This window comes from Heterodontus francisci, chromosome 31, assembly GCF_036365525.1.
Source record: "Heterodontus francisci isolate sHetFra1 chromosome 31, sHetFra1.hap1, whole genome shotgun sequence".
In the NCBI taxonomy this organism is placed as follows: domain Eukaryota; kingdom Metazoa; phylum Chordata; class Chondrichthyes; order Heterodontiformes; family Heterodontidae; genus Heterodontus; species Heterodontus francisci.
In genome coordinates this window covers 26,257,111-26,278,490 of record NC_090401.1, presented here as the reverse complement: position 1 = coordinate 26,278,490, position 21,380 = coordinate 26,257,111, and the positions used below count along the sequence as shown (strand labels likewise).

The following is a 21,380-nucleotide window of genomic DNA, read 5'->3' as shown; positions in this document are numbered from 1 at the left end:
ACTTTGTAAAGAACAAACTCCAGGATAGGTCATTTTGTAGATAAATCTGAAGAATATCTCCATTGAAGAGGACAATCATACACAACTTCAAATTGACCCTTTTGATGAGAGGCAAAAAAATTAGGGGAGCACTGCAGGAAAGCAGACAGAGCTTTCTGCTGGGGTAAAAACCATGTTTTTATGAGCCAGATGGATTCTTTTCCAGTTATTCTCTAGGCCAAAAACTTCTATTCCTCATGGTTTAAGATTGAATGTGTAGCTCGACAAGCTGTTTTGCACTTTGGAACTATGATTTTTTTTTTTATGAACTGCCCCACAAGCAACAATTATTGGAACAAAACAGACAATATCACAGATATTCTGAGCCTCATTTAAATCACTTAGAACCATTTTATGTTGAAATGCTCAGTTATCAGATTGAACACGCTATAGTGTTGTTAACTTTTAAATTCTATGAATGCAGAGAAAAAAATTCTCTGCTCCCAACTCACAAGTGCAGGTAAAGTAAAACATTATATCATAGCTTGCATCTTCTGAGATTTCAGCTGCTCTGGCAGATTTTTTCCAGAAGAAAGTAGTTGTTATGAGAGATTTGTAATGATTTTGCTTTTACCAGAAAGATTCTCCTGGAGCACTTCTTGGGTTGACAGAGGTGAAATGTTCCCCATTGATGTGGTAATTAAGGGTTTGAGACCAAATATGAATTTAACTTATTGAGGTTACATTTGCTGATCATTATCTCTGTACAAGTAAATAATTATTGTATTTGTTCTTATCTGTATTAGTTTAGTTCAGTTTAGAGATACAGCACTGAAACAGGCCCTTCGGCCCACTGAGTCTGTGCCGACCATCAACCACCCATTTATACTAATCCTACACTAATCCCATATTCCTACCAAACATCCCCACCTGTCCCTATATTTCCCTACCACCTACCTATACTAGTGGCAATTTATAATGACCAATTTACCTACCAACCTGCAAGTCTTTTGGCTTGTGGGAGGAAACCGGAGCACCCGGAGAAAACCCACGCAGACACAGGGAGAACTTGCAAACTCCACACAGGCAGTACCCAGAATTGAACCCGGGTCGCTGGAGCTGTGAGGCTACAGTGCTAACCACTGCGCCTTACAAATAAATAGTTCCCTTAATGACTGTTTCGTCTATGAATAACATCATCGATTACTTTTATGATTCATGACAGTTCCTGTGCTCAATCTTCCAGTTCTATAAATCTCAACCTTTTTAATAAACTACTCAAAATGTTGCAATATTGAGTCATTATCAAAAGGTGAAGAACTCAGCACATTGATGAACAAAGACCTGACAACATATAATCATAGGATGCAGGTTCCCACAAACAGATGTGCTCAAATGGTAAACTCCAGTTCTTGCACACCCCCATCCACAAAAGGGAAGGGATGGCGGAAGAGAAGATCTTCCCCATAGTGAGGGAAGTGGACTAAAAAAAAAAAATCAAAGTGTAGAGATATGGTCCTGAACAAAAAACATTATCTTGGCAGCCACACTAGGATCGTGCCTGATGGTATCCTCCAATTCTGACCCTGCTGGAGTTTGAGAGGTTGTCAAGAGGACAGTTGGCTCAGATGCAATGGAGGGGGGGGGGGGGGGTGGTGATGGTGGGGATGGGGGGAGTGGGGGCAGCAGTGGTGGGTGCACAGCCCAGCTGCTTCCTTTGGGTTTTCATACATCCTTGAGGTGGCCAGCACATCTCCATTTACTTGACTTACCAGAAGTATGCTGGATACCAAATAAGCCCCAGATGCCGAAATGTTCTGGCCGAGGAGACTCTTGCCCTCACTACAGCCTCTGGTCTGTCATTTGCCCAGTAGGGATAGAACAGAAGTTCCATCCCATACAAAGCAGTGAGGAATCTCCCAGAGAGCAAGCTTCCACCATTTTCTGAGGGGGTTCTGCCACTTTACTGCAAGAAAAATGGTGGAAGTGTGGCAGAACACCCACTGAACTTCAAGGAGAATGTGTTTACCAATGCTCCTTCATGACTGAAAAATACATAGGTCACAAGAGCCACTGACACAAACTAAGGATTCAAAGGTCCTGCTTGCAAAAAATTTTTAAAACTTGCATTTATATAGCGCTTTTCAGGACCGCTGGAATTCTCAAAAGCACTTTATAGCCAATTAAGTACTTTTTGAAGAGTTGTTGCTGTTGTAATGCAGGAAACGTGGCAGCCAATATTCCACACAGCAAACTCCCACAAACAGCAATGTGATAATGACGAAATAAACTGTTTTTTTTTAATGTTGATTGAGCGATAAATATTGCCAGGATATCGAGGATAACTCCCCTGGTCTTCCTCAAAATAGCACCATGGGATCTTTTGCATCCACCAGCACAGGCAGATGCTGTAACCTGCAGGGCTATGGATCAGGTACTGGAAGTTGGGATTAGTTTGGGTGGATAGCTTATTCAGCCAGCACAGACACAATGGGCTGAATGGCCTCCTTCTCTGGTATATTTTGTTCCATAAGGCTTTGGTTTAACATCTCAGTTGAAAGACAGCACAGCACACCCTCAGTACTACACTGGAGTGTCAGCCTTAATTTGTGTGCTCAAGTGCTGGATTGGGACTTGAAACCTAAAGCTTGTGTGACTCAGAAGCAAGAGTCACAGCTGATACACAAAACAAGCTGGTTCTGACTGAAAACTTTTTTTTTATTTCCAAAATATGCTTTATTCATAAAAATCTGTAAAAATTACGTTCCCAAACAGTTTAAAACAGCATCAAGTCAAAAAATACAAACAGTGCAAAGGTGATCAGTTACCTTCTATACAATCATGAGTTGCCTCACAACCCTTCCATTTCATTGTCATGCCATATACATTTTTACATTTACAGCACACAAAATTTCTCCGATACAGTTCGAGGGGTTTCCCATGGATCCAGCCCCTCAGTTCAGCTTGGTGGGGAAACCTTACACTGTGGTCTTTCCCCATTGAGCCTTTGCTGCGGCTGCCCCAAGCTTTAGTGCGTCCCTCAGCACGTAGTCCTGGACCTTGGAATGTGCCAGTCTGCAACATTCGGTCGTGGACAACTCTTTTCACTGGAAGACCAGCAAGTTTCGGGCAGACCAAAGGGCGCCTTTCACCGAATTGATAGTCCTCCAGCAGCAGTTGATGTTTGTCTCGGTGTGCGTCCCTGGGAACTGCCTCCTGTGTTACAGAGCTGCTTGGGATGAACCTCGACAAAAACCACTGCATCTCTTTCCACACCTGCTTTGCAAAGACACATTCCAGGAGGAGATGGGCAACCGTCTCTTCCCCACCACAGCCACCGCAGGGGCATTGTGCGGAGGGGGCGAGACTTCGGGTGTGCATGAAGGATCTGACGGGGAGGGCTCTTCTCACCACCAGCCAAGCTACGTCTTGGTGCTTGTTTGAAAGTTCTGGCGATGAGGCATTCCGCCAAATGACTTTGGCAGTCTGCTCGGGGAACCATCCGACAGGATCCACCGTCTCCTTTTCCCGTAGGGCCTTGAGGACATTCCGTGCAGACCACTGCCTGATGGACTGGTGGTCAAAGGTGTTTTCCCGCAGAAACTGCTGCACGAAGGATAGGTGGTACGACACGGCCCAACTGCATGGAGCGTTCCGCGGCAATGTGATCAGGCCCATCCTTCGCAACACCGGGGACAGATAGAACCTCAGCACGTAGTGACACTTGGAGTTTGCATACTGGAGGTCTACACACAGCTTGATGCAGCCGCACACGAAGGTGGTCATCAGGATGAGGGCCACGTTGGGTACATTTTTCTCGCCCTTATCCAGAGATTTGAACATCGTGTCCCTCCGGACCCGGTCCATTTTAGATCCCCAGATGAAGCGGAAAATGGCTCGGGTGACCGCCACAGCGCAGGAGTGGGGTATGGGCCAGACCTGCGCCACGTACAGCAACGACGTGAGCGCCTCGCACCTGATGACCAGGTTCTTACCCACAATGGAGAGAGATCGCTGCCCCCACATGCTCAACTTTTGTTGTACCTTGGCTACTCGCTCCTCCCAGGTTTTGGTGCACGCCCCGGCCCTTCCGAACCATATCCCCAGCACCTTCAGGTAATCTGACCTGACGGTGAAGAGGAAAAAGGATCGGTCAGCCCAGTTCCCAAACAACATGGCCTCGCTCTTGCCGTGGTTAACTTTGTCTCCCGAGGCCAGTTCGAACTGATCGCAGACGCTCATCAGTCTGCGCACAGACAGCGGATCCGAGCAGAAGACGGCGATGTCATCCATGTACAGGGAGGTTTTAACCTGAGTGCCTCCGCTGCCTGGGATTGTCACCCCTCTTATGCTCACATCCTTCCTAATAGACTCAGCAAAGGGTTCAACACAGCAAACAAACAAGACCGGGGAGAGAGGACAGCCCTGTCTGACTCCAGATTTGATCGGGAAACTTTCCGATTCCCACCCATTGATTGAGACTGCGCTACTGATGTTTGTGTAGAGCAGTTTGATCCAATTGCAGATTCCCTCCCCAAGCCCCATTTTGGAAAGCACGTCCATCATGTAGGTGTGCGATATCCTGTCAAAAGCCTTCTCCTGGTCCAGGCTGATGAGGCAGGTGTCCACGCTCCTGTCCCGTACGTAGGCGATCGTATCCCTGAGTAGCACGAGACTATCAGAGATCTTCCTGTCGGGTACAGTGCAGGTCTGATCGGGGTGGATTAACAACTCCAGAGCAGACTTGACTCGACTGGCTATGACTTTGGACAGAATCTTGTAGTCAACATTAAGTAGTGAGATGGGCCGCCAATTTCTGATTTCTGCCCACTCCCCCTTCTGCTTGTAAATGAGGGTTATGATGCCTTTCCTCATGGATTCTGACATGCTGCCGGCCAGGAGCATACTCTCGTATACTTCCAGCAGGTCCGGGCCGACCCAGTCCCACAGGGCCGAGTACAACTCGACCGGTAAGCCATCGCTTCCGGGAGTTTTACTCGTCTCGGAGGACTCGACGGCCTTTGTCAGCTCGTCCAGAGTTAGCGGCTTGTCCTGTCTTTCCCTCCTGCCATCATCTAAGACCTCTGTGATAGATGACAGGAAGGACTGGGAGGCTCTGCTGTCTGTGGGCTTTGCATCATACAGCCCAGCATAAAAGGATTTGCTGATCCTTAGTATGTCGGACTGCGAAGACGTTACCGAGCCATCTTCTTCCTTCAGGCTGCTGATAACAGAGCTCTCTCTGTGTACCTTTTGGAAGAAGTAACGCGAGCACATCTCATCCTGCTTGATGGAGCGAACTGTGGACCGGAAGATGATCTTGGAGGCCTCCTTGGCAAACAGCGAGGCCTGCTGGCTCTTCACCTCTTCGAGGTCCTCCTTGACCTCGACCCCCATTGACTGCAACTGGAGCAGATTTTGCATACTTTTCTGGAGTCGGGACATTTCCCTCTGTCTCTCTCTCGCCCTCTGAAAACCTGTGTGGATGAAGAACCTCTTGATGTTCTCCTTAATCGCTTCCCACCAGTGAACTGGAGACTCAAAGAGGGGTTCACGGTCCTCCAACCTTTGTAATCCCCTTTGAGTTCCTCAACGTTCTCTGGGGTCAGCAGTGTAGCATTGAGCTTCCACGTCCCTCTGCCAACCCGCTGGTCATCCTGTAAGTGACAGTCGGCCAGTAAGAGGCAGTGGTCGGAGAAGAACACCGGCTTGACGTCGGTGGATCCGACCGTGACGGGACGGGACACAAACAGGAAGTCAATCCTGGAACGGGCAGACCCGTCCGATCTTGACCATGTGTATCTACGCTGCGCTCTGTCTGCAGGTTTGCTGAAGACGTCGTGTAGTTTGGCATCTTTAACTGTTTCTATTAGGAATCTGGACGTAGCGTCCAGTTTGCTGTCGTCACTGCCAGATCGTCCAGCCGCATCGATGATGCAGTTGAAGTCACCGCCTTGGATGACCGGCCTGGACGTCGCCAGCAGCAGTGGGAGCTGCTGGAAGACGGTCAGCCGCTCGCTGCGTTGTACCGGGGCGTACACGTTGATCAACCGGAGCGGAGCGTTGTTGTACATCACGTCTGCTATGAGGAGGCGACCGCCCACCACCTCCTTAACTTCGGAGATGGTGAAGTTACCTCCCCGCAGCAGAATACCCAGGCCGGAGGAACGGCAATCATTACCCCCCGACCAGATCGATGGCCCGTGGGACCACCATCATGACCACTGCCTGTAGGTGCTGAGGTGTGGTATTCCACACTCCTGCAGAAACAGTAGGTCGGCTTTGACCTTGGCAAGGTAATCCAAGGTTGAAACACATCGCGTAGTGGATTTAATGCTACGCACATTAATGGAAGCAATCCTTATACCCATTTTTTAAAAGTTAGTTGTTGCTTCCCATACCATTTGTCCTTGCTAGTCCCAGTCCTTCGGGATGTTCCTGCATACCCATAGTGTGAGCAAGCTGTTTCACAATAGTTGGGCTCAGAAAACCCTCCTGGATTTTCATGCAGGGGTCATTCCGCTGGGGTGACATCGGGGGGGTCTTGTAGGCAGCAAAGATTGGGTTATCCTCTGCTGCTTCCATCTGTTCCTCCTCGAAAACATCACTGCTCCCGGCTTCCCGGAGCTGAGGTGCGCCAGACGTGTCTTTGCTCCCGGTGTCCCGGAGCTGAGACGCATTGGCCACGTCGTTACGTGTGGTGCTTTGGGGTTGGGGCACGCCGGGCCCATCACAGCTTCCAGTGCCCGGGGGCTGGGGGGCTTTATCTTCCATCTCCTTGGAGTTCTGCCGCCTCTTTTGAAGGGGCTGTCGTTCCAGCATTCCCCCGTCCAGCGAAGAGGAGCTGTTGCAGTCTGATTCAGAAGATAGCCTCCTCTTGCCACTGGTTTGGGTGGTGGGATGTTTTTTCTTTGTGGTTTTCCTCTGGACCACTTGCCACTGACCTGTTTGTCCATCTGCTGCCTCCTCCTCCATTGATTCTGTCTGTGGAGGAGGGGTTTCCGAGCGCAGGGTAGGTGCTGGGTCGCTGGTTTCAGCTGCCTCCCCTTCCTTCTCCTTCTCAGGTTGAAGTTCCTCATTGCGGAGAAGGTTGCTGGTCTCCTTTCGAACACCGGATGCCTTCGTCGAACCTTCTCCCGGCCTTTCCTTGGACCTTGCCACCTGAGCATACTTGAGGCAACGTTTGGGGCAGGTTTTGTAGAGATGGCCTGCCGCACCGCACAAGTTACAACACTTAGTCTGCTTACAGTCCTTGGTCTGATGGCCTTCCTCCTTGCAGTTCTTGCATACAACTGTGCTGCAGTTGGCTGCCACGTGACCAGATTTGCCACAGGTGCGGCAAACTCTGGGCTGCCCAGCGTGGACCAAGAATCCTCGACTTCCCCCGATAGCGAAGCTGGAGGGAGGGTGGATGATGGCTCCACTGGGATCGACCTTCAAGGTCACCTTGACCTGCTGCTTGCTGGTCCAAATCCCAAAGGGGTCCTTGACATCAGTGCTGCTGCCGGCCACCTTGACGTACCTGGCGAGAAAGGTGAATACATCCACCACCGGAACATGGGGGTTGTAGAAGTGAATCGTCACCACCTGGTCCCGTTGTGACGGAAGCGTGAAGAGCGGCTCCGCTGTGAGGATCGACAGTGGCGCCCGGTCCCCTTTCTCCTTGAATTCCTTCAGGAACTTGATGCATCCCGCCACGTTCCGGAACGTCACGTCGAAGTAGCCACTGCTGGGGAAATCCTGCAGGCAGAAGACGTCCGTCGCTTGAAATCCGTAGCAATCGAAGAGAATTTTCTTGATGAAGAAGGTGCGATTGACCGGTGCATCTCCTTCCTTGTCTTTCACGACCACCCGAACGGTGTTGCGCACTCCCTGGCCCGAAGCTCGAAGATTGGTTATAGTCATTTTACTCAAAGCCTACCCAGGATCAAAAGGCAATGATAATGGTCTCTTCTCAACCAAGTAAGCACTGATAAGAACAGATACTACACTTGATCTTAGCCAGGACTGGAAACTGAACCTTGGGGCAAGGCAGTGAAAGTGCTACATCCTACCTACTAGACCATCAGGGAAGGCAGCAAGTAAAATACCTCATCACTGTATGGTCATTATTGTAAACTGGGGCTTTAAATTATTCCAGTTACGAGCAGAATACAGAACATCAAGTCATCAAGTAGTATTTGATGAAGCATCTTGAACAGCAAGTTTAAGATTACATGGTTTCAAAGGACCAATCACGGCAAATACTGTCCATAGATCTTATTTGAGCCATGTTGTATATTCTTTAAAGTAGTCGATCAAACAGAGATTTTAGATCTCAACATCCTAGAGAGATGAACTTTGAAGCGTTGCTGTCCTCCAGCCATAAACTATAAAGTGCCCGAGATAAACCGGTCTCCACAATCTGAAACATTGTTCCAGATTATCAATTTTATATTAATTCTGCGTCTTCCTTCACTAAAAGTCAGCAACAATTAAACAAACTCAGAATGTATTAACTTAAATGTTGGCATATTTAAATACACACAAAATGTAGTGGATTTTAGCAGCAATATACACAATGCACACCAAGAGGGTCAGGGCCATCTCTAGCTTCTGAACAAAAATTAGACAGGATACAAATTCCTGCTGGATCCCTCAGCAGGTCCTTATGTTGTGTATCCTCCTCCCCTTATCTGGTACATAATTTTTTTTTAAGAAGCCCAAATATCAATCAGATTAAGATGAAAAGAGGAGAGCTCAGCTGGTCTTATGCCTGCTGATTTGCACTATATCTGAAGTACTTGTGAAGAGGATTCTGCTCAACAGACTTCCCATGCCTTAACTATCAAAAATAAAAATCCACTTTACATTTTTTGTTTGAGACACCTAGGCGAATGGGAAAGATCGACAGTGCAAGATACCGAGTTTCAAAATTATAACACAGAAGATAAATACTAAAATGTATAAATGCAAGCTTAAAAGCCTATGTATTGTGGTAGGAATGGAAGTCGGAGAGAAGGAGTTCCACAGTTTGAAGTAATGGACTGGATTTTATGTTTCCGCTGCTGCAATATAAGGTGGTGACCCGCACGTGTGGCTTTTACTCTGCAGAGCTGCCGCGATATTATATGCGGCGGCTCATTAACATGGCCGGGTGGACCACCCCCCTACTGACGTGGAAGGGGCGGGTGAGCTGTCCCTGGCAACGGCATCCAGCGCCACTGCGTAGGCACCATTTTTGAAGGGCTTCTAGCCCTTACATGTAATTTACATTTTTAAAGGGATATTACTTTAAAATGCATTACAAATAATAAATGTTCCCAGCCCCTCTCCTGCTTCCCCAACAAATTTACATTTCATTCTTTGTCCTCTCCCCCCACAAAAGTCAGAAATTTTTAACTTTACCCCTTCCCATCACCCCTAGATCAATCAAGTAAGTTTGACCCACTCCCACCTCCCGCACTAAAAAAAACTTACCTCCTCCCCCCTCCCCACAGCTGTCGCTCCTCGTTTTCCCGTACAGGGATCCGAAGGCGCTTCAATGTCGACTGCCAGTATGAAGATTGCGGCAGCACATCAGGAGGCGATGGGAACTTCATTAATGCAGGCAAGTTAATTATTTTACATATTTAAATTGAGGTCCCATCGGCAAGCGGTGGGGGCACCACCATGAGGCCTCGCCGCTGCCGGCAATATCAGGACGGGTCCTGCCGTCATCGAGGTCCGTGACTGGCCTCATCTGGGGCAACCCCCACACGGATCCCAACATCGAGGTCCCTATAAAATATCCAGCCAAATGTGTCATGAAGGCATTGTTGTTATTTGTGGAAATAGCATAAAATGTATAACTTGTGCAAAAATGAAGCATGTAATGTAGCAACTGTATCACTCAGTTCAAAGTTATTTTATTCCCTTACAGATTTCATTAAAAAAATAGGAGCAGGGATAGGCCACTCAGCCCTTCAGCCTGTTCCATCCATTCAAATGGATCATGGCTGATCTGTACCTCACCCCATTTAAATCGCTTTTGATCCATAGCTGGTGACTCCGGAACATGCCTGGTGGACAGGGGGACCCAGCTGTTAGGTGGAGATCAGTAGCAGGGAAGCTAGTCATCATTATGCACCCATAGCCACATGGGGAAAAATTAGTTATAAAAAATGATTCAAGTTAAAAATATTCAAAAAAAATACGATTGTCTTCTTTGGTTTTGTCGAGATTTGATTGGTGCATGACAATTAGGTGAGACCATGAACCAATCAGCAATGTCTGATGATTATAATATTATAATCACACTAACATACACTACAGACAGAAATTTGGAATAACATAAACCATATCTGTGTAAAACACATATTTGTTTCTGTGTATATACACATACATGTATCTGTGTATATCTATATATACGTAAACACTCAGACTCCAGTAGATTAATGTTTATTTAAAGGGTGTCTGGGGAATGCAGCACAGTTATGATGTGTCATTGCGAACATGGTAAAATTCAGTGGGAGGTGCCAGGTAAAACCTGGTGGCCTCCTTGCGGACTGGAGGGATGCCCTCCTGTACGGGCACCCTGTGCCCGATGTAGGGCCTCCCCCACTGTATAACACTCGAACCCCCACCGCACCCCCCCAACCCACTTGCCTTGCCAGGGCTCAGCCGATTGTCCCCAACGAGGCCCCAGAGACTTAACTTTTTTCCAGGCCAGTGTCCATGATCCTGCTGTGGCCGGGCACAGTCCCAGCAGTGGCCACCACTCCTGGTGGCGCAGCTCGGATTGAGAGCGGTCAGCCCACTGATTGGCCGGCAGCTCCATTAGGCAGGACTTCCTGCCTCAGAGGGCTGGAAGTCCCATCCAAGACCAATCAAGAACCTGGGGAGCGTAAAATCCTGGTGTGGCACCCCTGGCGTGGCGGAGGCAGACTCACCCCAACTTTATGGCTAGTGGGCAGGGCCTCCCACCCAATGTAAAATTCCAGCCACAACCTCAGGATAAGGGGTTGGCCATTTAGGATTGAAATGAAGGGGAAAAAGTCACCTGGAGGGTTGTGAATCTTTGGAATTCTATACCCCAGAGCACGGTGAATGTTCAGTCGTTGAGTGTTATCCAGACTGAGAATGACAGATTTTTGGACTCTTAAAGGAATCAAGGGAGATGGGGATAGGTGGGAAAGTGGAATTGAGGAGGAAGATAAACCATGATCTTATTGAATGGTGGAGCAGGCTCCAGGGTCCCTGTGTCCTACTCCTGTTCCTATATCTTATATATTTATTTGGTTTGGGAATGACATACACTACATAAAAACTGAATAAATACTTATATATTATTCTTATATTATTATATTATAATAATATCATTTAAGGGCGGCACAGTGGCGCAGTGGTTAGCATCACAGCTCCAGTGACCCGGGTTCGGTTCTGGGTACTGCCTGTGTGGAGTTTGCAAGTTCTCCCTGTGAACGTGTGGGTATCCGCCGGGTGTTCTGGTTTCCTCCCACAGCCAAAGACTTGCAGGTTGATAGGTAAATTGGCCATTGTAAATTGCCCTCAGTGTAGGTTGGTGATAGGAGAATTGTGGGGATGTGGTAGGGAATATGGGATTAATGTAGGATTAGTATAGGTGGGTGGTTGATGGTCAGCATGGACTCGGTGGACTGAAGGGCCTGTTTCAGTGCTGTATGACTATTTATATAGAACTTTTTTTTCAATGGGATTTCATTTGAAAATATTTGCAAGCACAATAAATGCTGGATTATACTTTAAACACAGAAGAAATGTCTTAAATCTTCAAACAAAAACCCAATATTGGGACATGTATATTATACATGAACATGAAAATACATCAAAACTTTAGTTTAAAATTCATGGCCCAATTTTGAGTGGATGGTTCAAAGTGGTACAGTTAACCTCACATACAATAAGCACAAGTTTACCACACTAACCACTATATGCTGCTGTCTATTTGATATGGAGGTTGACTGTGCCAAGAAAACATGATATGCCAAATAGGGATTAATATTTAATCAGTTGGAAACTTACATTAAAATTTTATTGGAAAAAAATCCTGCAGTTAACTTTTTAAAAACTGGCAGCCAAGATGGCCACTGCAATTTGCATCCGAAACATCTTTTCACATTCCAAGGTCCAACTGGAGACAGAGGTATGAGGAGCATGGACCCAGAACAATGGCTTGCTCCAAGTGATTGAATTACCCAAGATTGCTTCATTAGCATGGCATTCAATCCCTTTGAAAGAACAAACCCCTCCAAGTGTAAATATTGGCATCCTGGGGCCTGGTGAGCCTATTCTAAACTTTGAATCTCATTAGGAGGTTCCAGAGAATACACTGATGCAGTTATGTGACCGTCTGTCCATCTCTGTGAAAGCTGGGAGTTTCCTTAAATGGAGTGTCAAGCCAGTAACTCAGTCTGTGCAGCAGCAGAAAGGCTGTGCGCCTCCCTCTTTCTCCCCCTACCCAGATAATACAAGTTTGAAAACCATCTGCAACTGTGAACCCTCCAAGTCTACAGATTGCTACAGACAGTGACCAGGAGAAGACCGCCTCCAAGAAAGCCCTGAGCTAAGCGGGCCAGCCACAAAGTGCATTTTGACTAGCCAAAGACTTCAAGAATACAACCTCACCTGGAAGACCAAAGAATCATCCAACCTCACTGTGCATTAAATTTATTTATTTATTCTGGACTCTAATCCAACCACAAAATCTACTTCTCACTGTGTAATCTATTTGTGCGTGTGCGATTCTCATCTGAATGTGTGCATGAATCTGTAGGGTATTTTAGTATTATTTTATTTAGATCGGGTTTAGATTGTTGAGTATAATCAACTCACCCCTTTCTTGCTTAAACTCAAGAAAACCTACTGATTGGTTCCTTCATGATGACATTAAAGTTAAAAGGTAAAACACTCACTGAGGTGGTAAGCACAACCACTGTTTAAAAAGGAATAAACCCTGTTGCGGTCAAATAAGAGGAAGGGCAAGAGGGGTGACCGTGACCTCCACCACCACCTTCCCCCCTCAACCCCATCCTCACCTGGCCATAACAGCTGTATTTTCACAGTATATGAGGCTACCTGTCAAACATGTCATGTCTGATGAAAGGTCACAGACTGAAACGTTAACTCTGCTTCTCTCTCCACAGATGCTGCCGGACCTGCTGAGTATATCCAGCACTTTCTGTTTTTATGTCATTTTATCCAGTTAGGACAACTGTTTCTTCTGCTTTTGAGATGCCTTCAAAATTCCAACTCTTCTGAAACGCAAGTAGGCTGCAGCTATTTCCTCGCTCACACATGGGACTGTCAATCACTTGGCATTCCGTTGTTCATACTTCACCCTGTCAATCACCTGGTGCCCGGCTCTTGGTGCTTGCTCCTCAAAGTCTCAGTCAATAAGTAACAATGTCCATGCAGTCAGCTGCCATTCCTCTTACATTAGAAACAAAAGCAGAAAATGCTGGAAGCACTCAGCAGGTCACCCTGCATCTGTAATGAGAATAAAACAGGTTAACATTTCAGGTTAGAGCTTCCATCAGAGTTTGTCAGAGTTCAGATGAAGGTCTCCACCCAAAATATTAACCTGTCATTTCTCTTTACAGGTGCTGGCAGCCTTGCTGTGTCCTTCCTGCATTTTTCTTGCAGCAGTTTCCATAATTTTTCTGTTTTTATTTCACATTTCCAGAAATTACAGCTTTTGTTTTTTAGTCCCGTTGATCAGGCTATTTAAATATAAACGTCACAAATTAAATGATAATACTAATTGCATGCATGTTGTAAGCAGTTATTATATTCCTGTCGTATTACCATGGAGGTACACTGGATTCACACCAGCACATTCAAAAATGCTCATTATAACTTAGTATATTGTGCTTGTCCACTCCACATTGCAAGGCAATTGTACCACACCTTCAATGATGTTTGGCAATTTCATCTTTCTCCCTTTTATAGGGATAATAGATTCATCTAATGAAGGAAAAAAAGACTTTACACAGAACTTGATATTAACGCAAATTAAACACTCTATGATTTCACTTGGGTGACTTTTTGATCCCTAAATCGATACATTACCCACGAAAGGAAATGTCCTGGAGTGATTCTCTCTTCATAACTGCAGAATAATTGCTTTCAGGGGTGACTTGTCACCTCTTCAAAGGCGACAGTACCATGGTGGGGGGGGGGGGGGGGGGGGGAGGGGTGGGGGGGGGAGAGCGGGGGGAAAAGGCATTTGATCTGAAGAGCTCTTCCCCACACCTCCAAAAGATATGAAGAAACAAGTCATAAAGACGGTCTCCTCACTGAGACAACAAATCATTCATTTATTAGGTGTAAGATATAAGCAGCCACATGGAAACCTGATCTGTCAGGTTTCCAGCAGGAATAGACTTGCTCCATAAATGTTATCTAAATGACCAATGTCTGGCAGGCTGCCATACTTCTGAGTGGGAAACAGATTCCTCCCAGCTCCTGGAAGCTGATCACTGAAATGTAAATGTAAAAATTCAGTTGACCTGGGACCTGAATACTTTAAACTACTTTCCATCCACCGTCTTCCCTCGTGCTATTTTCCTCTAACTTAAGAAGAGATACACAGAACAGAGAATAATTAGCCAAGGAGCAAAGAGGTCTGATAATACATAACGGGATGCGTGACATTTCCTAGTAACCAATTGAGAAATGTGCTGTAATCAGTAATCCTCTTGTTTTAACCCGAGTGCACTGACAGGCAGCAACCACAAAACCATGTCCAAAACCGAATTTTAAAAAAATCAAAATGAAAATAGGATATAGGTAAAATCAGACACGAGTTATTTCAAGCAATGAAAAAGGCTTCCAGGTAACCAATATAAACCCCTTTAGTATCACTTACACAACTTACAACATTGTGTAATCCCTTTATAATTAAATTACCACCTGACAATCACTCCCTATTGATACCTACATAATAATATCCAGAATTTAAAATATGAGCTTTAAATTAGTGTTAATACATTTCAAAAACAAGCAGAGTTCATCATATCAGAGACACTTTGACCATTCTAACTTTGTTTTATTTAATGTAGCAGCTGCTTTTACCCTCAAATACTGCATTTTCCATAAAGTTTTTAAGCAATTCAAACAAAAGCTTTGCAGCAGCCTCAGGGTTGCAATGCTATTGTCTGAATGTACTATTTTTGTTTTATGTTGATATCAAAAGCTTGGTTTCAATCCCAACAGCGCTGTTTTACTGCATTTATTCATAGCTCTTCAGCATCCATACATAATCAATCCACCTACACAGATACTCAAAATATTTTGAAAATGACTCAACATCAGAGTGACTAAATTTAAATGTTGCTGCATTGCCACATGGTTTTGGGTGAGCACAAGGGCAGGCTGTGACAGGACAAGTCTAAAAAATGGTTCTGTGACACAGAATGGTGTTAACAGCAACGGTCCTTACCTTTTGTAGCCACTGTGTGTTGTTCTCCAAGATGCCTTCGAGTTGCTGCAGCCTTTTTAGCGACCAATTGGGTTCCACTGGTGGAGGAGCGTCTCTCTGGAGCGAATTGGACATGTGGTAATCTGGGGAAGGTTGGCAGTTCTCGATCTCTGGAAGGAGAAAGGTGTAGCTGCATAGTCCATGTTGAATCTGATGGTGGCGCTTATCTAAATTGTCTGTGCCTTTATGGTAGGAACTGTACCCTGGCATAGCCAGGAATGTACAGACACAACTCACAAATGACAAGTAGCTCGAAAGCATTCTGATGGTTTCCAACTGCAAATAAGCTTTCCTTAAAACTGAGTATGCAGGGGTAAAATAAAAAGAAAAGCTTCCAAACTTTAACCAACTTCTTTTCTTTCTCTGGTTCTTTGACTATTGAATTGCTTGGTCATAGATTTAGAAAAAAAAGTTACTGCTTCGCCTGACGGGTTGTTCTGACAGTTCACTGGCTTTATATAATGTTGCCAAGAATTTGTTTTCCTTCTGTGACTCAATGATAAGGCTCAGTATTGCTTCCTATGTATCACAGCCCACATTGCACTGACAAATGCAGGAAATGTTCAGTTGCTCCTGATGGTAAGGTCTCTCCCGCTTCGAGTTGGACTGAAGCCCATGCATGGAAGGAGATATTTGGTTATGAGTCAGTGGCTTTATCTCGCCAATTGATTTGACCACAAGAATTTGTGATTAGCATGAGGTCTGCTCCCTTCAGTAGCTTTCGTCACAGGGTCTGACAGTTTATCTTATGCACCATTCTGATAACAAGGGATGTTTTACACCATTGTCCAGCCCACACTGTTTTGAGACACGAGGCAGTAAATCAGCTCGTCAGTGAAATTCTGGGAAAGCATCCATCACCTTTAGAGGAACAGAAGTGTGCAAAGTTTATTTTCAGCAAAACACTGTCTTGCATACTCTCAGATAGACATATTACAAAAAGTCTGTATCAGATTTACAATTCCTCCTATAAAAAGGCTTTAAAATCCATTTAAAGATAATCATTTAACCCTATCAGCGTGAACAAGCTCTTTGTGCTCAACAGACTCCCAAAACAGGCTTTCTTTTGACCAGTTACAAATAATAGTGCAATAGGAGAGCAAAAGTCTTGACCCGACATTTCTTTAAGGATGTCAGTCACCACTTGCAGTTTTAAAAAATTTTCTGTTGTTTCCTTTGTTTTCTCCCCAACTCCCCCATCTAATACTTAAGGACCATTCCAATAACTCTGCCATTAATAAGTGGGGCCTTGTCTGCGCAAACTAGCTGTTGTGTTTCCTGCATTACAAGAGTAACTATACTTATAAGGTATGTTATTGAACGTAAAGTACTTTGGGATGTTGTGAGGTTGTGAAAAAGTGCTATAGAAATACAAGACTTACTTTCTTTATTTTACCATCAAACAAAGCATTGATAAAATAAAAGGACGTGTAATTTTACTGACTGATGCAGTTTATTGAGTTGGCAAACATTGGACAAGAATAATAAAGCATGCAACAAACTGGTGAAAGCTTAACTTCAAATCTTTTGTTGATCCCTAGAAGTACTCATGGGAAAATAGATGGTTAGGACATTTAATTAAGTATGCTGCAAAGCTGAAGGACCACTGTCAGAACTCAGTTTCAATTATTGCCTCATGTCTCTGCCAGAGATGCCACTATTTTATAGTAGCTAATCTCCCATGGTGTTGATCATAGTAAACCATAGGATTGTGTGTTATAAAGGGCAGGAGTGTTACAATATCTGCAGACGTACAGCTGTGTCCTTTTAAGACAATGAGAGTATAATGGTTGCAAAAGTAGAATAAACTGATTCGTCCCCAAGGTCTGAGTGGTTATATTTAGTTTAAAGGTTGTATTGCATCTTTGAAGTGTGCTAGACCTAAAACTTTAGGTCAAACCAGTGCCCATGTTTTGGGTGCTACTTGGACAACTGAGGCCCCAATAGGGGGGGCAGGAAGTGGGCACACATTTCTGGCCGGTATTGCACCGCCTGCAATAATGGTTAAGGAACTACAAGAAGCAATCCCGATCTCTGACTCAGAATCTTACCCCCCGCCCCAGATCCCAATTCCCAATTGCTAGACTCACGGCCCCATGTTCCCTCGCCTCCTCAGATTCTCGGAGCCCCAATCCCCTGCTCTGCATTCCCTGAACCCCAATCCCTGATCTGACCCCCGACAAACCTGTATCTGAGGCCCGCTTTTTTGCCGGCTCCATTATAACGAGGCCTGAGAGCCAATATCTAGGGAATCCCTATATTCCTCCAACATCTTACCACTAATCCTCACATTGCCTGCCCACCACCACAACCCCCCCCCCCCCCCCAATATCAACATGCCCAAATCACCTGAATTTCTGCCATTATGTTTATCACTGAAGCTCATTTGAGTTACTTAAGACTTGTTTTTTGGCAGCACTGTACTTAGGCTATTGGGGAATGAAATGTATGAATAACATGCGTGTCAGCATACTACTAGAAAAAATGATATTGAAAGTGTTCGGTATCACATGGCTCCGAATGTATTAATACCAGATTTAGAATGTTGAAGCAGAATAAAATTGGTAGAACAAGTGATCTGTGAAATATGTTGTGAAATCTGTCTGAGATACATGAATATACAAGAATGATGGACAGGAAAAGACCGGTTGGTCTATCAACCACGTCCCATAAAAGAATGTTGCATCCTAGCATCATGGTCCCCAAAGCTCCCAATGCACTTACATTTATGTAATCTTCTGGGACAGAGAAAAAATACAGATAAAGAAAAAAGTCTAGCCAAATTCAGGGACAAAAATGTTATGAGAAGTACATCTCCCACCTCCCAAGATGATCAAAATGATTAAAATCTAGAAGACAACATTGGCTGTGAAGCACATCGCGCCTATCTTTTTGTATCCTGTAATTTCAGCCACAGTCAGGAACTTGTCGCATTCCCTTTTGAATGCTTGAAATGAATCTGCACTCATTACATGAGCTGGCAACTTGATCCAAAGGTTATATACTGACCCTCTGCAAAAAAGAAAAACCTTTTAGCATTTAACCAATGCTTAGCTGAGTTATACACGTGTCCAGTGGTTCTCCTTAACATATCAAATTCAAAATGTCAGGATGGATTCCAGATCCAGAACCTGCCCTCTAGTGGTCAACAGTCACTCATTGTGATTTTCTTGGGGTCACCCCCTTACTTGGCCTGGAGATGGGCTCGCTAATGAGTTAAGGATGGTGAGTAGGCTCTTGAAGCTGGAGGATCAATCAGAGCTCGTCCAGCTTGAAAGAAGCAGCAGCTGTGATATAACGTAATTAAGAGAGGCGTACTTCAAGATGGAAGTATCCTCACTCCACTTTTCAAAACCTAAAGTTTAAAAAATGGCTCTTACAGCCAGGCCACCACTGTGGGGGGGCAGGTGAGGGTGGGGGAGGTCCTCTGCAGGGCAGCCTTTGGCTGCTCCATCAACCTGGCAGGCAAGGAGGGTCTCTCGGCCTCTCTGGAGTGCCGGCCCCCCCCACCGTCCGCCACCAGGAGGCTGCCTACAGGCACCTAAACCTGCACCCGAAGCATGTGGGAACTTGGAGGCCGACTGGAAAATCCCAGTTCGTCTCCTTTAATTGGCCTTAAGTGGCTCTTAATGAACCGTGTCTATGACCTGCCACATGTGGACGGGTAGCCCTGCCATCCCCAATCCTGCCTCTGTAAAAATGGCTTGTTGGTGGGATGGAGCCAGGGATCAGTACGCTGGCCAGTGGGGCTAATTTTAGCTCCCGCCCATCTCCGATCCCGGTACCTGCAGGGATCCAGATATCCTCCTCACCCACCAAGTGAGAGGATGAAACTGGACAATAATATTTTCGATGAGCTTTAACCAAGCACACTACAGTCCAATTTGTCTTATACAGTCCCCACCACTTATGCCATCCACATTTAACATGGGCACCCACCAATAGCACCACCCATTTCACAGCAGAGGGGTCAATTACCAAGGTGTCACTTATAAAATAGTAAACACACCAGTCATTTTGATCAATTCAATAGGTTCCTCCATAAAATTGCACTTTGTTAAGCCCCTGTATTTACCATTGATGTAGGTATAGCGCTAATCATACGCTTACCCTTTAACTAATACAATTGTGAAATTGGCCCTTTGTCTTGGCAATTGGATTCCAGCTGAGAATGAAATGAGTTCCAACAAGGCTCATCTTCATCAAAGACATGAACCAAACTCGTGAAGAGGGAGGGAGAGAGGCAGAGAGAGATGCACAATTGAAATGAGGTCGTGGATTCACAGGGTGCCATTTAATTCTTAACACCTGAATATTCACTTTCAGCCTTAAAACGAAGTCCATGGCTATTACTATTGAGAATACGTTAGCTACTTCAGTCTGTTAAAACAACAGTGCAGTGCTCTAGGGGCTCAACTGTAGAGAGGTTCTGGAAATGCAGTGCCAATTGTACAGACCACTCACTCCAGCCATTGGAGATTGGTGTACAGGACAACTTATGATGGTTTAGCTGTCCACCATTAGCAAACAAATCGTGTTAACACCAACATGCCAGCCGTAAGTGGTAGGGACTGTATTGGATCATCCTAGCAATACATCCTAACACTATTCACTTTTGCTATATCTTCACAGCATTGGTTGTGAACCTGTAGAACCTCGTGCTGTAACACATAAGTCTCTTTCTCACTCAACTGGCTTTAATTCTGAACCCTGCTTGGGATGAGTCCTATCCAAGTGCACAATAATACATTTATCTACATTAAATGTCTTCTGCTAGACACAGTCCCATTCCTCCATCACATCAAAATCAGATTGTTATTTTTTTTCTTCACATCCGAGATTGTAACCCTGGCACAAACCTTTGCATTATCTGTAAACTTGTGCACAGTTCCTCCAAAGCTTATCCACATCATTAACATAGATAGTAGAGTAAGGGTCCTAACACTAATCATTACAGGATTCTACTGGTAACTAACCGATCTCCATGCAGGACAACTACCATTGCTAACAAGCTTCTGCCTACGAGAGTGCAACTAATTCTTTACTCAGTCCAGCTATTCCCCACCAGTCCCACAGGACTCTGCCTTCTAAAGCAACCGATTGGCAGAAGTTTTTTGAAAATCCAAATGTACCATATGGTTTTGGCTGCCTTCGCTCACCAACCTAGTTACCACCTCAAAAAAATTCAACCAGGTTGATAAGGAATGATCTTTTTGTTCCCCCAGAATCTTTGATTACTCCCTCTGTCCAGGTGGCCATACAGAGCATTTCTTAACTTGTGAAAAGTAGCAACGGTGCCGGTCAAAAGAGATTTGGGGTCCATGTACACAGATCACTACAATACAGCAGTCAGATACAAGCAATATTCAAAATAAAAGCTAATGAAATTTTAGCATTTATAACTATAGGGCGAGAATATAAAGGGAAGGAAGTCGTGCGACGGCAAAACAAGCCCTGGTTAAACCACGTCTGGAGTACTCTGTGCACTTCTGGGCACAGCACCTTAGAAAGGAGATGTTGGCCTTGGAAAGAGAGCAGCACTGATTCACCAGAATGTTAATAGGCTTGTGATCCCTGGAATATAGAAGTTATATCATAGATTATAGAACATGGCAAGGAACAGAGATCGGAACTGTACCCAGGTGAGAATAATGTACACATTTGACAGAACGTGTAAAAAACATGGTAGTGAGCATGATCCTAAAAGTTTTTTTCATCATTGAAAAATGCCCATGGATCACAGTATGCTTGAATATAGGAGCATAGGAACATAGGAACAGGAGTAGGTCATTTAGCCTCTTCAGCCTGTTCTGTCATTCAATGAGATCATGGCTGATCTGTGACCTAACTCCATACACCATATTCCCTTAGGTTTTTGGTAGCCAAAGGTATTATCAGTCTCAGTTTTAAAATGAACAATTGA

The 21,380-nt window shown here is 45.1% G+C and overlaps 1 protein-coding gene across 2 annotated transcripts in view; it reads right to left on the bottom strand.

Annotated features, from left to right (window-relative positions):
• LOC137347099 (angiopoietin-2-like) overlaps positions 1–21,380 on the bottom strand; it is a 218,154-nt gene that overhangs the window by 186,234 nt on the left and 10,540 nt on the right. The window contains exon 2 of one of the 2 annotated variants that reach the window (XM_068011190.1): positions 15,419–16,318. In XM_068011190.1, coding sequence (XP_067867291.1) covers positions 15,419–15,718 — 300 coding nt within the window. In that variant the 5' untranslated portion in view covers positions 15,719–16,318. Of the gene's footprint in view, positions 1–14,046; positions 14,150–15,418; positions 16,319–21,380 lie in introns of those variants that run through there. The other variant, XM_068011191.1, reaches the window with a different exon arrangement.